At 44.6% G+C, this 15340-nt stretch overlaps 1 protein-coding gene and 1 long non-coding RNA gene across 3 annotated transcripts in view; one reads left to right on the top strand and one right to left on the bottom strand.

Moving 5' to 3' along the window:
- Window positions 1-15340, top strand: part of LOC136390922 (uncharacterized) — a 219888-nt gene that overhangs the window by 197817 nt on the left and 6731 nt on the right. The gene's annotated exons all lie outside the window — the stretch shown is intronic.
- CFAP45 (cilia and flagella associated protein 45) overlaps window positions 1-15340 on the bottom strand; it is a 37539-nt gene that overhangs the window by 21383 nt on the left and 816 nt on the right. Inside the window, exon 1 of one of the 2 annotated variants that reach the window (XM_066366082.1) lies at window positions 4969-5011. The exons of the other annotated variant lie outside the window; for it this stretch is intronic. Within the exon in view, the coding sequence (XP_066222179.1) occupies window positions 4969-4971 (3 nt within the window). The 5' untranslated portion in view covers window positions 4972-5011. Of the gene's footprint in view, window positions 1-4968; window positions 5012-15340 lie in introns of those variants that run through there. 2 annotated transcript variants of the gene reach the window in all.

Below are 15340 nucleotides of genomic sequence, written 5' to 3'. Positions count from 1 at the left end.
TCCCCAGAGAAGTCTGTCTCCAGTGGTGGCTTCAGCGAGGACTGAAGTACAACTCCAGACTTAATCCAAAGTTAATTCAAATCTCTCTTTGCAGGAGCCCACATCTCCCACAGTTCTCCAAGCTAAGATATCTCCAGGGAAGGGGCCACACATGTTGGGTCTCCTAAGCCTGGGAATCAGCAGCTGTCAAGGGGACAGGGTGGGCAGGGAAATGAACTATGTATTCCAGGTCATTAAACACTGGACAGTGTGTTTTGAAAGCTCTCATCTGCCATGACTGATTAGACACCCCAGCACCTGTTCCACCTGTGTCAGGTTTTCACACTATTTGGGAAATTATTCTCCTGCTGTCTTTGATTCATACAAGGAGCATTGCTGTGTGCCATGTCCCTCACTGCCTGGCACATCCAGCAACAGGTTTACAGAGGGAATCTCCCTTGGAAGACTCTGTCAGCCCCAATAGAGCAGAGCAAAAAAGCTCAGATTCATTTAAAGGCAAATATAGCCTTTAAATAATAACAGACTCATGGTGAATGGAGAGCAACTGCTCCCCTTTCCAAGGAAAATAGAGTAAGAGGAAATGACTAGAAACTGCAAACGGTGGGAGTGAGGCAATGCAATGGGAATAACTGGAAAAGGTGGAAGGCACTGGTTCATTAGGGATGGTGTGAGTTCTGTATATACAGTGAGTCCGTAAAGTCATGGTGCACTTTTGACCGATCACAGGAAAGCAACAAAAGATGATAGAAATGTGAAATCTGCACCAAATAAAAGGAAAACCCTCCCAGTTTCTGTAGGATGATGTGGCAGCATGTGCGCATGCGCAGATGATGATGTAACACCGTGTATACAGTGGAGCAGCCCACGGCCATGCCAGTTGAGATGTGGACGGTACAGAAGAAAGTTCAATGTGTTCTGTGGCTCGCTAAATTCGAATCTGTGACCAAAGTGCAACGTGAATATCGGCGCATTTATAACGAAGCGCCACCACATAGGAATAACATTACTCGGTGGGATAAGCAGTTGAAGGAAACCAGCAGTTTGGTGGAGAAACCCCGTTCTGGTAGGCCATCAGTCAGTGATGAGTCTGTAGAGGCTATACGGGATAGCTACCTAAGGAGCCCTAAAAAATCTGTGCGTGAGCCCACATTGAACTGCACTGAGTAGGTATGAAACTGGGAGAGTTTTATTTGGTGCAGATTTCACATTTCTATCGTCTTGTTGCTTTCCTGTGACCAGTCAAAAGTGCACCATAACTTTACGGACACACTGTATTAAGGAAAAATATGTGATCCTGACACATAGTAGGAGCTCAATATGCATTTAATGGAGAATTAGTGAATGAAACTAAACAAGATGATTTCTCAAAAGCTGAAGACCAGATTGAGACGGAAGCCTTTTGGGGATACACTTGCCTGACTCCACATCACTCCACCTCTGCACATTTCCCCTGTCATGTATGGCCAGCACTGGGGAAAATACTGTATGAGAAAGGGCTAGAGGACAGATGGAAAGTATTATTATTGTTTTGGTTTGTTTTCCCATTTCTTTTCAAGGACTCCTGCAGGTTCTCCCTTATGCTCGAGTGTCTACCAAACTACAGGTTCCTTAGGGTTAACAACCCCTTGCCCCTTTCCTACACCCTTGGTACCCAGGTCAAGAGGATGTCACACAACTGCCTAAACCTAGAAGTCAAAGAAGAGGAAGGAAAACAGATGACCACAGACAAGCAGCCACTGGGCAGGACAGAGGGAAGCACTGAGCTCTCTAGCTGGGTGGCTGAGAAAACCTCACTGGGGAAATGTTGACTTGAAAGCCACAAGCCGTACACTAAGGTTAGAATACCCATTTTGCCAAGAGAAACAAGAAGGATTAGAGAGGTCACTGTGTAAAAATGCTAGAAAAACATGAAGAACCAAGTAGAAATGGAAAGTCAGGTCCCTCTGGGCCAGAGACGGTAGCTAAAAGGTCCTTTCAGGCAGTGAAGGGCTGGTTTTTCTTACATGACCAAACAAACATCCCAGAGAAGCTGAGTAGTACCTAGAGAAAAGCCTGTCTAGTGCTCGGGGGGGAAGTAGCTCTTGAAGAAAAGGAAGAGAGACAGATAAAAACTGGTAGCTATACGGCCCTGGCTGGTTGGCTCAGTGGTAGAGCGTCGGCCTGGTGTGCAGAAGTCCCTGGTTCGATTCCCAGCCAAGGCACACAGGAGAAGCGCCCATCTGCTTCTCCACCCCTCCCCCTCTCCTTCCTCTCTGTCTCTCTCTTCCCCTCCCACAGCCAAAGCTCCATTGGAGCAAAGATGGCCCGGGCGCTGGGGATGGCTCCTTGGCCTCTGCCCCAGGCGCTAGAATGGCTCTGGTCGCAACAGAGTGATGCCCTGGAGGGGCAGAGCATCGCCCCCTGGTGGGCATGCCGGGTGGATCCCGGTCGGGCGCATGCGGGAGTCTGTCTGACTGTCTCTCCCCGTTTCCAGCTTCAGAAAAATACAAAAAACAAAACAAAACAAAACAAAAAACTGGTAGCTATAGCTGAGAAGGCAGGAGGGAAAGGAAAAGATGAGGCTTGGAGACAGGTAAAGATACCAGAGCTGCTTTAATATTTTCATCTTGGTGACTTAGCTAACTCCCTTTCTCTTCAAAAATTATCCCACCCCAGGAGCACCAAAACTTAGCCACTGCTTGGAACTCTGGCAAAGACTCTGATGCAGTAAGATTAGCTGGTCAATTGCATGATGATTTTGATTTAATTATTAATGTAGAATAAACTATACAACATATTGTTTTAAAGAAAGCAGATGTATGTAATCCTATAAAAATGTTTGTATAAAGGTATGCATACAGAATGTATTACTGAAACAATGTTCACAAAAATATTTAATTTCAGGTGAGCCTTATCATCTTAAGATGTCTCTTGTATTGAATAATGAGTAGATAACTCTTATTATGATCAGGAAAGCAACTTTTTATTTGAAAACAAAAAATAACAATGGGCCTGATGCCCTAACTCTGAACACAGGTGAATCTAGCCCTTTAAAGACAGCAGCATTTTATGTCCCAGAATGTTCAGCTCAATCCCAGCAGAACAGAGCTGAGACAGGGCTGGCACAGGTCAGTGTGGGGTTTCCCTGACAATACCATAACACCTCTCAACCGAACAAAGAAATGAAGGCGTATCCTTTCCTGGATGTCCTCTCCACCCTGTATCTGTTCCTCCTTTGCATATAAGTTCACTGCAGGCTAGCAAATTCAGGCTTCAAGCTATTTGCCTGATTCTACTTCCTTTTTTCTGTAGGCTTTGGTTACTGAGAAGGTAGGGATGCCCAGGTAGCAGACACCTTGCCTTTCTCTAAGTGATCCAGTCAGTTTACTTTGTCCTCAAATGAAACCAGGTTGACAATCTGGGGTCCCATCTGAAGATAACATCCTAGTCAGTACTGAGGTCCATCCCTTCTTCTACAGGATGTTGTTATTCCTTGTTTTTTCAAAAGTCCTAGATATCTGCCTAATTGCAAGGCCCCCTCCACCACCACCTCTCTCCATTCCTCCAAACATTCTCAAAACTAGCGGTGTGGCACCATACACACACACACACACACACACACACACACGTCCACAGATACATACACAGACACACACAACCTTGCTCACACACATCTGGCCTACCGGAAGAGTAGAGGTCACTAAATTGACCCACTTCTTCTCAAAGGTGCCCATCTGCCCAGTGCTATCCAAGGAATTTTAGAAGTGCTCAATCAGCAGGCAAAACCTCTGCCCTGAATAGTCCTTGGGTGGGGAATCCCTGATCTGGGTGCACAGAAACCCACAAGTCTAACCCAGGTGCAAGTCACTGATTAATTTGAACTTGGAATTATGAAAAATTTAAAACAGGAGGAAAAAAAGAACTAACATTTACTGTATGCCCTCAGATGCCAAGCATGATGCTAGGCCCTCACAGACAGACAGACACCACTGCGCCTGTAAAGCACAGAAGAGAGCTGAGAATAACAGTCACAATAAATGCTTAGGTGAAAGGGACCCCACTGCAACACCGCAGGGAGTCCTCAGAAGTGGGGAACTGCTCTTTGCTGGAGACTTCTTTACTTTACAATTAACAAACCTTTTCTGAAATCTCTACTTGGGGTTCCTGCATTTGAACCACTGAACCCCAGAAAAGCAGTGTCACCTCTGAGCATGAAGTATGTCCACCAGTACGCCCAAGGTGCCACTTTTTCCACCTTGCATGCTCCCAAAAATTCTAAAGTTATTTCTAATACCTCAATGCTGCAACATCTATTCTCTGCCCTCCTTCCTTATCCCTCAGGGACCAACATGCTCCTCACTGGAGCCCAGACATCCCCTGCATAGCTCCTTCCAGGCCTGCTGCTCTTCTCAACCCTCATGACCCTGGTAGTTTTTCCCACCCCAGAGAATCCCAGGTTGGTCAGACCTGTCCCAATCACTGTCCAGGGCCTTTCAAACCTGATACCCTCCTCATTCATTCATTTGAAATGTCTCTTGAGTATGTACTGAATGATCCAAGCTGCAGTAACAGAAGAGAAAACTTGAGAATTTTAGGTGACATGTGTTGTCACTCTGCTAGTTAGCAGCAGAATAGGTATATATAACCTGTTATCTGGCCTCCTCACCAGTGGTTTTTCTCCATCGCATCTCACAGTCCCAAGCCCAAGGGAGGGGAAGAAGATCAGACATCCCTCTCTGCCTAATGCCCAGGCTCAGCACTACCACACATTTTCAATCCCTGCCCTTGGAGGAGGAGGTTACTCAGGACTTCCCTTGCTTCTTCTAGAGGTGTCCACCTAGCTTCTCGCTTCTGGGCTTGCCTGATATCCAGACCATGACCCAACATCTGCCCTCCCCAAGTTCTGCACTATTCCCTGCTCAGAAATCCAACCCAATTCAGGACCCATGAAGCACTACCAAAGTTCTCCTCAACCCAGGGGAACCTCACCATCTCAGCTGCACCTCCTCCACCTCAGCCACTGTCACTGCCAAAGAGGAGCCTGGTGTTGACACGTTGCCGTAGCAACCAAGGGCAAGCGGTTCGGCCCATGCCCCGCCCCTACTCTCTGCTGCCCCGCCCCTGCTCTCTGCTCCTGCGGGCAGCGGCAGCGTGCTGGTGGCCTCAGGAAACTGAACCCTCTGTTCAAACTGTGCTGGAGCAGCAGCCTGGGTTCTGAAAGACTGGCCTGCCCTAGCTTCAGTCCCACTCCTCACGTTGGCTTTGAATGAATTCTTAGGTCAGGACTCAAATCCTCAAGGGAATAGCCTGGGCCCTGGGGGTCTAACTGCCAGCAGTCCCTCCAAGAGCCAGGCCTAGGGTCACAGTTTTCCGCAGACACTTCACTTAGGTTACCACGGTTACCATCTCCCCAGTGAGGTGCCAAGCCAAAACCTGATGAGAGTTTAGTCTTCATAAAGCAAGCAGGATCAAAAGAAACAAGTTTCATAACAAGAGAATCTGGATAGACCAAAGAAAGAACTTCCAGCCATAATGATGTATATGTAGTTTCAGGAGCAGTTCCTTAAAATGTGGTCCTCAGACCTCCAGCTCAGAATTACCTAGGAGAGCTTATTAATAGACTTAACTGAATGGAAATCTCTGGTACACGCTTTAGGGAGTCTGCCTTTTAACACTTCCTAGTTGGTTTTCCCAGTTGTTCCCAAGGGTTTTTAGGAATTTTATGATTTGGATTAGTCCCTATGCCTCCCAAACCTACAAAGACAAAATTGAACTGACCTCCCCCCCCCCCCATACATACCATACACGCACGCACGCACACACGCACATACAGCCTGCCGGTGCAACCCTCACCAAAGCTTTCCTACCTGACCAAGATAATTTTTCTCTCCAGTGCTGATTGAACTCTTAGGCCAAAAAGAAGTAGCATTCTGTGAGCTGCTTTCTCACTCCCAAACTTCTCTCCAAACCCTCACAGCTGACCTTTCTGAAGCTTACTCCAACTTGACTTTTTGAAGCCAATCACTGCACCATGTGTCATTGGCTGCAGAGCTAGGGGCATCGAAGGTAGTTCACAAAACCCAGGGGAATGGAGAAGGGTGATGGGTCACCTCCAGTTGCTTTTTAAAAGACTTACTCCAAAAGGCTTTACATTTCTTCCCTAGATTTTTCAGCCTTATCTCCTCTGGATCCTCAAAAGGACAAGATGGAGGGGGTGAGCACAAAGTGTTGGAGGTGGGCTCATAGGGAGAGGGAGGCAAAAGTAGCAGTTATGCAGAGGCGGGCCAGAAGAGGGGGAGCACAACCCTCAGGGCTTGGGGGTAAGGAAAGGGCTTTTCCGTTCCTGGCAATCTTCCTTTCTCAGCCTTGGCATTATAACCCCCTCTTCTCTGCAGCCCAGAGAGGCAGAAAGAGGAAGTAACCAACCCACCGTGAACTGGATGTTTCTCCTGAATTTTCCACGCAGTCTTCACAGCCACATCTCTATGGGGTAGTTATCTCTTTCGCCAAGTAGGAAACTGAGGCAGAGAGGGATAAGTGCCCAAACTAAAAAGCTTGTGTTTTCTCAACCCAGGCTGCCTCTCTGAAAGAAAAGTGTTAAGTTGAGGCAGGAAGGAGGGAATGACAAAGTGTGATATAAGGATTTTGTTTGAATTCACCTCAAAGCTATCAGTGCCTAAGCCTCAGACCTCTTGTCTCCATAAATTCCTTGCAAAGTTCTTATCAGTGTGTCTCCTTGGCCATATATTTTTGTAAATTTGCAAAAGTAAGTTGGAGGATGCATTTATTTTTAATTTAGTGAAATATGTTGGTTTGGTTCTCCATCATTTACACATACAGTTACATTACTACCTGCTGTCCTGCTGTCTGGACTACTCCTTCCACTGCTCCACTTCAGCTGATGCCAGGACAGGAAAGTGCTGGCCATATTCCCATGTGAACATGTGCTACAGTGTACACCACCAAAAGTATTTGCCAAGTGAAGGAAAAACAAGGTTTGAAGTAAGCAAAGCCTGAAACCAGTTTTGGAAAAAATTCTAACCCTCCATGTGTCAAATTTTAAGTGGGGATTCTGTTCTAATCACTGCCTGGTCAAAACTAAGGTTCGCTCTGGTCAGAAAGAAAACAAATAATGCAGCATATATAATTATAAACCTATTACACCTCTCATCAGAGAAAAAGCTGCCTCCAGATGACCTAAACTTGTTGACTAGTTCTGTTTTTCGAACAATGATATGTTTTCTTTTTGCATTTCTCTCATAGGTAGAGTATTTTAAATTTTTTTTAAGATTTTATTTATTCATTATAGAGAGGGGAGAGAGAGAGAGAAAGGGGAGGGAGGAGCAGGAAGCATCAACTCCCATATGTGCCTTGACCAGGCAAGCCCAGGGTTTTGAACCGGCAACCTCAGCATTTCCAGGTTGACGCTTTATCCACTGTGCCACCACAGGTCAGGCCAGGTAGAGTATTTTAAACACATGTGTCTACCTAAATTTTTCTATGAATAATGAAATTATCTTTCCATTTAAAAACTATCCTAGCCTTGTACATTAGTTTTCTACTGTTGCTATAACAAATCACCACAAATTTGGTAGCTTAAAAACAATACAAAGTTATCTTATAGTTCTGAAGTTCAGTATATGTCTCATTGTGGTAAAATTGAGGTGTGAGCAGGTTTGCATTCCTTTTAGGGGTTCTGGAGTCAATCTTTTTTATAGTTGTAGAGGCCACCCACGTTCCTTGACACATGGTCCCCTTTCTTCATCCTGAAAGCCAGTAACATTACATCTCTCTGAGCACTCTGCAGTAGTCACATCTCCTCTACTGGGAAAGGTTCTCGTGTGATTAGGTTGGGCCCACCTGGATAATATTATATAAATAATCTCCCCATCTCAGAGCCCCTAATTTAATCATATCTCTAAAGTCCCTTCTGTCATATATGGTAAATACCCACAAATTCTGGGAATTAATAGGTGGATATTTAAAGGATGGGAGGTGCATTATTCTGTCTACTTCACCTTGCTAGGTAGCAATGATAGTTTAAGGATCTGTAATATTCTTGAAGGCTTGGAAGAGAAACACACACATAAACAAAATAAGAAATTTTTATTCAAAAAATGTATTTCAAATAAAAAGAAATTCTCCTTGAAGATGTAGATAATACAAGTGAAACTGAACAGAATTTGGACATATATCAAGAGTATATTTTCTTCTTTTTTCAACTTTAAATGTATGTATTAAAGAACAGAAGGCTTACTTAAAATTTAATGGGTTTAATCTGAACAGCAAAGGAAACCATGAACAAAATGAAAAGGCAGCTTACTGGATGGGAGAAAATATTTGCAAATCATATACCTAATAGGGAGTCAATAGCTAAAATATATAAAGGACTCATACAAATCAATAGCAAAATAACAATTCAATTTAAAAATGGAAAGAGAAACTGAACGGATATTTTTCCAAAGATGATATTCAAATGGCTAACAGGTTCATGAAAGGATGCGAAACATCACTAGTCATCAGGGGAATGCAAATCTAAACCACCTCACACCAATTAGAATGGCTATTATCAAAAAGACCAAAAATAACAAGAGTTGGTCAGAATATGGAGGAAAGGGATCTCTGTGTACTCTTGGTAGGATTGTAAACTGGCGCAGCCACAATGGAAAACAGCATACGTGTTCCTCAAAACAATTAAAAATAGTACTATTATATAAATCCACCAATTCTACATCTGGGTATATATCCAAAGAAAACAAAAATACTAATTCAAAAAGATACCTGCATCCGCACCTTCATTGCACTATTTTTTATACATATAATAGCCAAGATATGGAAACAACCTATGTTCCCATCAGTGAATGAATGGATTTTTAAAAACTAGACTATATACAGTGGAATATTATTCAGCCATAAAAAGAAGGAAATCTTGCCATTTGTAACAACATGGATGGATCTTGAGGGTATTATACTAAGTGAACTAGGTCAAACAGAGAAAGAAAAATATTGTATATTTCACTTATATGTGGAATCTAAAAAACAAACAAACACAATGAACTCAGACCCAGAGAACAAACTGGTGATTGCAGAGGCCTGAGTAACAAAGCTGAGGGTAGTCATAAAGTACAAACTTTCATTTATTATATAAATTCTGGGGATGTAATGTACAGTATGGTGACTATAGTTAACAATATTGTAGCAGTATTTCAACCACTAGCAGTGCCTGTCTGCATAAGAGTTAACTGCCCTGATATTGTATAAAGATTATAGTAGATCCATGGATTAGTAGTTAAAAAACACTGGTGTAGTGTATATCGAAAGGTTGCTGAGAGTAGATCTTAAAAGTTCTCATCACAAGAGAAAAAAATTGTAATTGTGTATAGTGGTAGATGTTAACTACACTTATTGTGGTGATTACTTTGAGACATATAAAATATCAAATTATGATATTGTACATCTGAATTTGTTATATGTTAGTTACAATCTCAATTTTAAAAATAACAAATTTATGCCTGACCAGGTGGTGGCGCAGTGGATAGAGCATCGGACTGGGATGCGGAGGACCCAGGTTCGAGACCCCAAGGTCGCCAGCTTGAGTGCGAGCTCATCTGGTTTGAGCAAAGCTCACCAGCTTGGACCCAAGGTCACTGGCTCGAGCAAGGGGTTACTCAGTCTGCTGTAGCCCCACGGTCAAGGCACATATGAGAGGGCAATCAGTGAAAACTAAGATGTCGCAACAAAAAACTAATGATTGATGCTTCTCATCTCTCTCCGTTCTTGTCTGTCCATCCCTATCTATTCCTCTCTCTGTCTCTGTAGAAAAATAAAAAAAAAAATAACGGATTTATGAAACAAGTGATAAAAATGAACCATGAAATCAGTAGAAATTATTTTGAAATTGAGAAACAAATTGTTACAAAAATTTTCAGGTTATACCAAGGAAAGTAATTCAGTAAGAAGAATAAATAAATTTTACACATAATAAACAGTTGAATTGTTTGATAATCCAGTTAACAAAGAAAAGAAAATCATTATGGACACATTGGAAAAATACTAAATTTCTTGATTTGATATAAAACATTGACATTGATGGAAATTACATATGCCTCATATTAGTACATTGAGGACAATCTGGTTAATGAGAGCTATCAATTCAAAAAATATGTAAGACTAATTACTGAACAATGTCTCAAAATTCTACAACTGAAACAAGAAATTTAGCACAGATGTTCCCAATTTGACATAATAAAAATTAACACGATTTTACCAACAAACTGTGAAATGAAAAGAAACATTCTAATGTAATAATAAAGTTGTTGATCAATGCATGCCAGAGGAAAGACTAGTTATTGCTCTGTTCTTTCTATATAAAGTAGTACTTTAAAGTCATTGTCATTTGGAGAGACAAAGAATAGAAGCAGCCAGAAACGGTAAGGGTGAACTATTTGAGAATTGTTTCAGGCAGTGAATTCATACAAATCTATGTTACTCTTCTGGATGTTATGTTTATAGTATTTGCCAGATTTTTAAAAATTTATAATTGGTTGTGACTTATTATTCTAAATAAATGTTTACTCCTGCAATTAGTTTTGGATAATAATTTTGTATTGTTTTTCTTAGTTTGAAGCTTCCAAAATTGCATAAACAAGTAGGGAGTCAGCTTTTCCCTTCTCAGCAAATCTTGGCTCAAAATTGCAGCTATATCCAGTGGGGATGGGGAGGGTACCTGCTTCTCCCTTCACTACCCTCTTCCACCTTCTCCCCTGACCCCTTCCTTTCCTCCTCATTTCTACTTGCTCGCATCTATGTGCCTTCCTTCTATTTCATCCCCAAGCTCTCATTTCACTCTCCTGCTCTGCTCTGTCTCACTGCCCTACAGGTGAAAACAACGGAGAAGGTTTAAGAAGCTGAAGGAGCCTGAGGAGTAAGACCTGTCTAGATGCTCAGCCCAACCCTAACTCCACCTTGGGTTGCGTGACTCTTCCTACCAGGTTGCCACTTCCAACAAGTCTCAAAATGAACCCTGGATTGCTGGCCAAGGGCCTGGAGCTAAAAGCCAGGAGAGGAGCTGGGAACAGAGCCCAGCAACCCTGGGCTGGGCTAGATCCCACAGCCTGTCCTCTCCCCACTGGGCCTTGGAGCCTTCTGGGGCTGGTCAAGCAGGCCCCACTCTGCTAGTCTCCTGAGATGCTTTACACTGTGGCTGAGGTGAGAGGGATAAGAATTTTGACTCTGTGATGAAAAACCATATTTAAATGGGAGGAGCCTGGAAGGCAAGACCCAGAGGAGCCATTTAGTTAAAAGGAAAAGTCTGGACTCTCACTTGAGCACGTCTAAGAACAGTGATTCCTCTCTCTCTCTCTACCTCTTTCTCTCTCTCTCTCTCTCACTCTCTCTCTCCCCTTCCCCCCTTCCATCCTCCTTTAAATGCATTTAGGAGACTGCTCTTCTCAGCATAGGGATCAGCGATGCTGATTATGAATGTAGGATGAGGGTAGGAGGGCCATATGTATAGAATGAATCAGAGATGGGGCTTTCACATCGCTATGGAAGAGTTAATGTTAAGTGTATATAGTTCTTTGTTGAAGATTGTCTATTTTGCTTATGTTTTTTTCTGAACTCCATGTGTAATGCTGGTGGCCAAGGCCAGAGAGATGGTAGAGACACTGTGGAGCTGGAAAGAGGTGGGCCATTACCATTTATTTGAGTCTTGCAACAGCGGACAAGCAAACAGGTGAGGGGAAACTGCTTCTCATGGCAGCAGGTGAACGAACAGCAAAATGGCCCCTCTCAGTGTAGGGCAGGCAATCTACAATTTGCAATCCACACTGAGGGCAAGCACCCATAGCCTTACATAGACTATACACACATGGCACAGCCACATACTCACGCATCAGTCAGGCAAAATACAAGTAAGCAATCCTAACACAGCTATTTCCCCAACAATTCACTCCTTTAGGGTCACTCACCTCACAATCTACACAACCGTGTCTTCCGCGATGGTCCCTATGTGAGAAGTTTAGGTACGTTACATCACAGAAACAGTACAGACTACAGCAACAGAATTACAAAAGCACAAGCTATTCCAAAAATGACAATCATTACAAAGGTGCCCTTCACAATGTCTGCCTGAGCACTCTGCCCAGAGTTAACTGGAGGGAGGCCCACCTCTTGCTCCCTACCCCATAGGAGGTAAGAGGGACTGTATTATCAGGGCTCTGTCTACTGAAGCCATAAAGTGTCCTTGTTGCATCTCTGCAACTGGGTGAGAGCAGCTTCCCAGTGCAGGAGGGTCTCCATAGGTGCCGTGCCCCCTCATCAGGGTTTCTCATACTGTCCACAAGCAGCGTGTCCATCCAACAAGGGAGTCAGTGCCCCTCTCTTGTCAAAGTCCATGCCTCAAGAGTCCATTATACCATTCAATAATCAGTCCATGATAGCGCAGCTGTCTGTAAAAATCACCCAAGGTAGAGGTCCATTACAGGCAACTAGGCACACAGCTCTTTGATAATGAACCTCAAACCTTTCCATAAGCACTCTGTCCATTGCCACGGGCACCATCCAAACCCTTCAGCAAGCTCACAGGGCCTGACAGGGTCAATCATGTTCAAGGCCTATGCCACCTTGACAGTTCTCTTAGCTGTTGCTGCCAAAAAAAAAAAATCACTTACTGTCTTTTAAAGCCAATACCTGCTGCACATTAGAAGCAAACCAGTGGATTGCCAATTCTACCTGGGGCCTCCGCCATTCCTCCCCCCCCCATCCCTGTTAGGTGGGTCCCTCGGCCTTCCCTCTATTCAAAGTGGGAGAACAGGTCTTGGGGACCCTTCTCTTCCTCAGCTGTCTCCATCATATAATCTTGTAACTGTGCAACCCGAACATCAGCCATTTTCTTGGCAACTGCCAAGGCTGCCCACTTCCTTCCACTTTTTCAGCAGCTGGAACCTCTGTTCTGGCTTAAGCTACTGCCAAAGCTCTAACAGGACTCTACTAGACCTACCATCCAATTTCTATCTACCCAGTTGCAATCAAATCTACCCACATCTGTGTTCAAGTAACTTTTACAGGCCCATTTCTCTTGTTAGTTAGCGGGGGGGGGGGGGGGGGGGGGGGGGGGGGGGGGGGGGGCGAGGCAGCACAAGCAGCAGCCCACACAGTCTTCTGGTTTTGTGCTGCCTCCAGCTCCCCCAAATCTGCCACCATCTGTGTAACCACACTGATGGGCTGCCCCACATAGGGGCTCAAGATAACCACTAGTGACCCAAAAAGGGCTGATGGGGTGCTGCAGAGGATAAGTCCCTCATCACTTCTGTAAACACTTCCCTATGTATTTACATCCATATATAAATACTTCCTCATCTAGTCCATGGGACCTCAGGTTGAAAGCAGCATTCTTTACACCTAGTTCCTGGAGGAGCTACTGCAGCTCTGTATACAACTGCCACTGACTCACTGCACCTGGCAAGTTTCCAGCATTCTGCCAGAGTGTAGGAATGGCAGCCATCACCCATTCTAATCAGGTATGGTTTCCTGGGTTGTCATGACAGTTCTGAAGATGCTGCCTCAAGGACAAGTGTGTGGTAATGATGGCCAATTTCTCCATCTCTGTCCTAGAGAGCATGATGCCATCCACCCCTGTGTCCCACACAGCAGCAACTGCCAGGGGCTCAGTGGGTTTCTGCCTGAATTTTGCTCCCAATTTCATCAACTCTGTCTGGGTGTAGGGCCAGACCACACAGTGTTCCACTACTTACAGAGGGGGTTGTGCCTGCCCCTGAAGCACTCTTAGCTGCTGTGTTTTTACATTACGGGTGACCACAAGCCAGGCTCTGAGTCTGCAGATGGCAGTTTCAATACATACATACCCCCTCCTCCTCTGAAGAGGACGAGTTGGAAACACCTGATACCACTGAGAGCCATTCCACAGGCATAAATGCAGCTCCCTCTTCAGTGACCGCTTCAGCTCGTGCAGCTGCCGGCTCAGCCTGAAGCTCTTGAACCTGCAGTTATTTCTCTAACAATTCTTGATGCCAAGGTTCAGCTTCCAGGGAAAACTGCAGCTCTATGACCCATATTTCTTCCTTCAGTGACTTTTCCAGTTCCAGGAGCCATTGATGTTCAGCCTGCATTTCATACTGGAGTTTCGAAAGCAGTCAGCCTCCTTCTCTAGCACTTGTTCCAGTTCAAGACATTGTCAGTTCTCAGCCTATAGCCTTACCTGCAGGTCTTGAATCTGCAACTCTTTCTCTAGTGACCATTTCAGCTCAGGCTGGTATTGTCGCTCAGTCTGCAGTTTATCCTGGAGCTTTTGACCTCACGCAGCCTCTTGCACAGAGGTTTTGATTTCTTCTTACAGGGCTGCAAAAGACACCTAGCCTATGACCCCCAAATGGATAGCCACAGGGAACCATATGCTGGAGACTGGCCACTCCTCTATCCCACCCTTCAAGGGTGTTGACAGCTCTGTACCAATTTGATCTGAATCCTGCCCACTACACAAGATGTAATGCCTGTGGCCAAGGCCAGGCAGGTTCACACTGGATTTGGGCAGATGGTAGAGGAACTGTGGAGCCAGAAAGCAGTGGGCCTTTACTGTTTATTTAAGTCTTGCAACTGCGGATGAGCAAACAGGCAGGGGAAAACCACTTCTCACGGCAGCAGGCAAACAAACAGCAAAACAGCCCCTTGCAGTGAAGGGCAGGCAATCCACAATCTGGAATCTGCACTGAGGGCAAACGTCCGTAGCCTTACATAGACTGTGTTAGTGCTCATGTACTAATCAGGCAAAGTACAAGCGAGTAAGCTGAACACAGCTGTTTTCCCAACACCATGCTACACACATCCTGGGATTTCTCCAGAATAGGGACCCCACCTCCTTCCTCAGGACCTGCCTCCTCTTCCTGTGCAGCTTCTGCTCCCATTTTAGGGGTGACCTACTGCCCAGGAAGGGAATTCTAAGATGCCATCCAGTTATCAGTAAATCCTCATTTCTTCTAGGCTGGTTCACAGCCTACAATTTTATCTAGAACAGCCGAGAAGGAGCTCTCCCGTAAGTGGCACTGCCTGAGGCAGGATAGTGAGGCAGGAAAGCAGTGACTGATTCTGGAGCCAGACTAGCAGAGTTTGAAAACTGGCTTGGTCGCTTACAGCTGAGAGACCTTGAGCAATCTGCCTTACTCACTTGGGACTTGTTTCCTTGGTTTCCTTATCTGTGAGATGGGGTAATGGCCCAAAAGAGAGGAACTGTGAAGACCAGGCTCAAAATTAATTTACACAGTGCCTGGTGGTTCTCTTCCCTTTTCCTTACCCTAGAGCAGGGGATATTGAAAGGGGCGGGGGTTCCTGGGTTCCTCTGTCCTCC

This window comes from Saccopteryx leptura, chromosome 2 (genome assembly GCF_036850995.1).
Source record: "Saccopteryx leptura isolate mSacLep1 chromosome 2, mSacLep1_pri_phased_curated, whole genome shotgun sequence".
NCBI lineage: Eukaryota > Metazoa > Chordata > Mammalia > Chiroptera > Emballonuridae > Saccopteryx > Saccopteryx leptura.
Note: the sequence above shows the minus strand (reverse complement) of the source record. Positions and strands in the feature narration are given on the sequence as shown.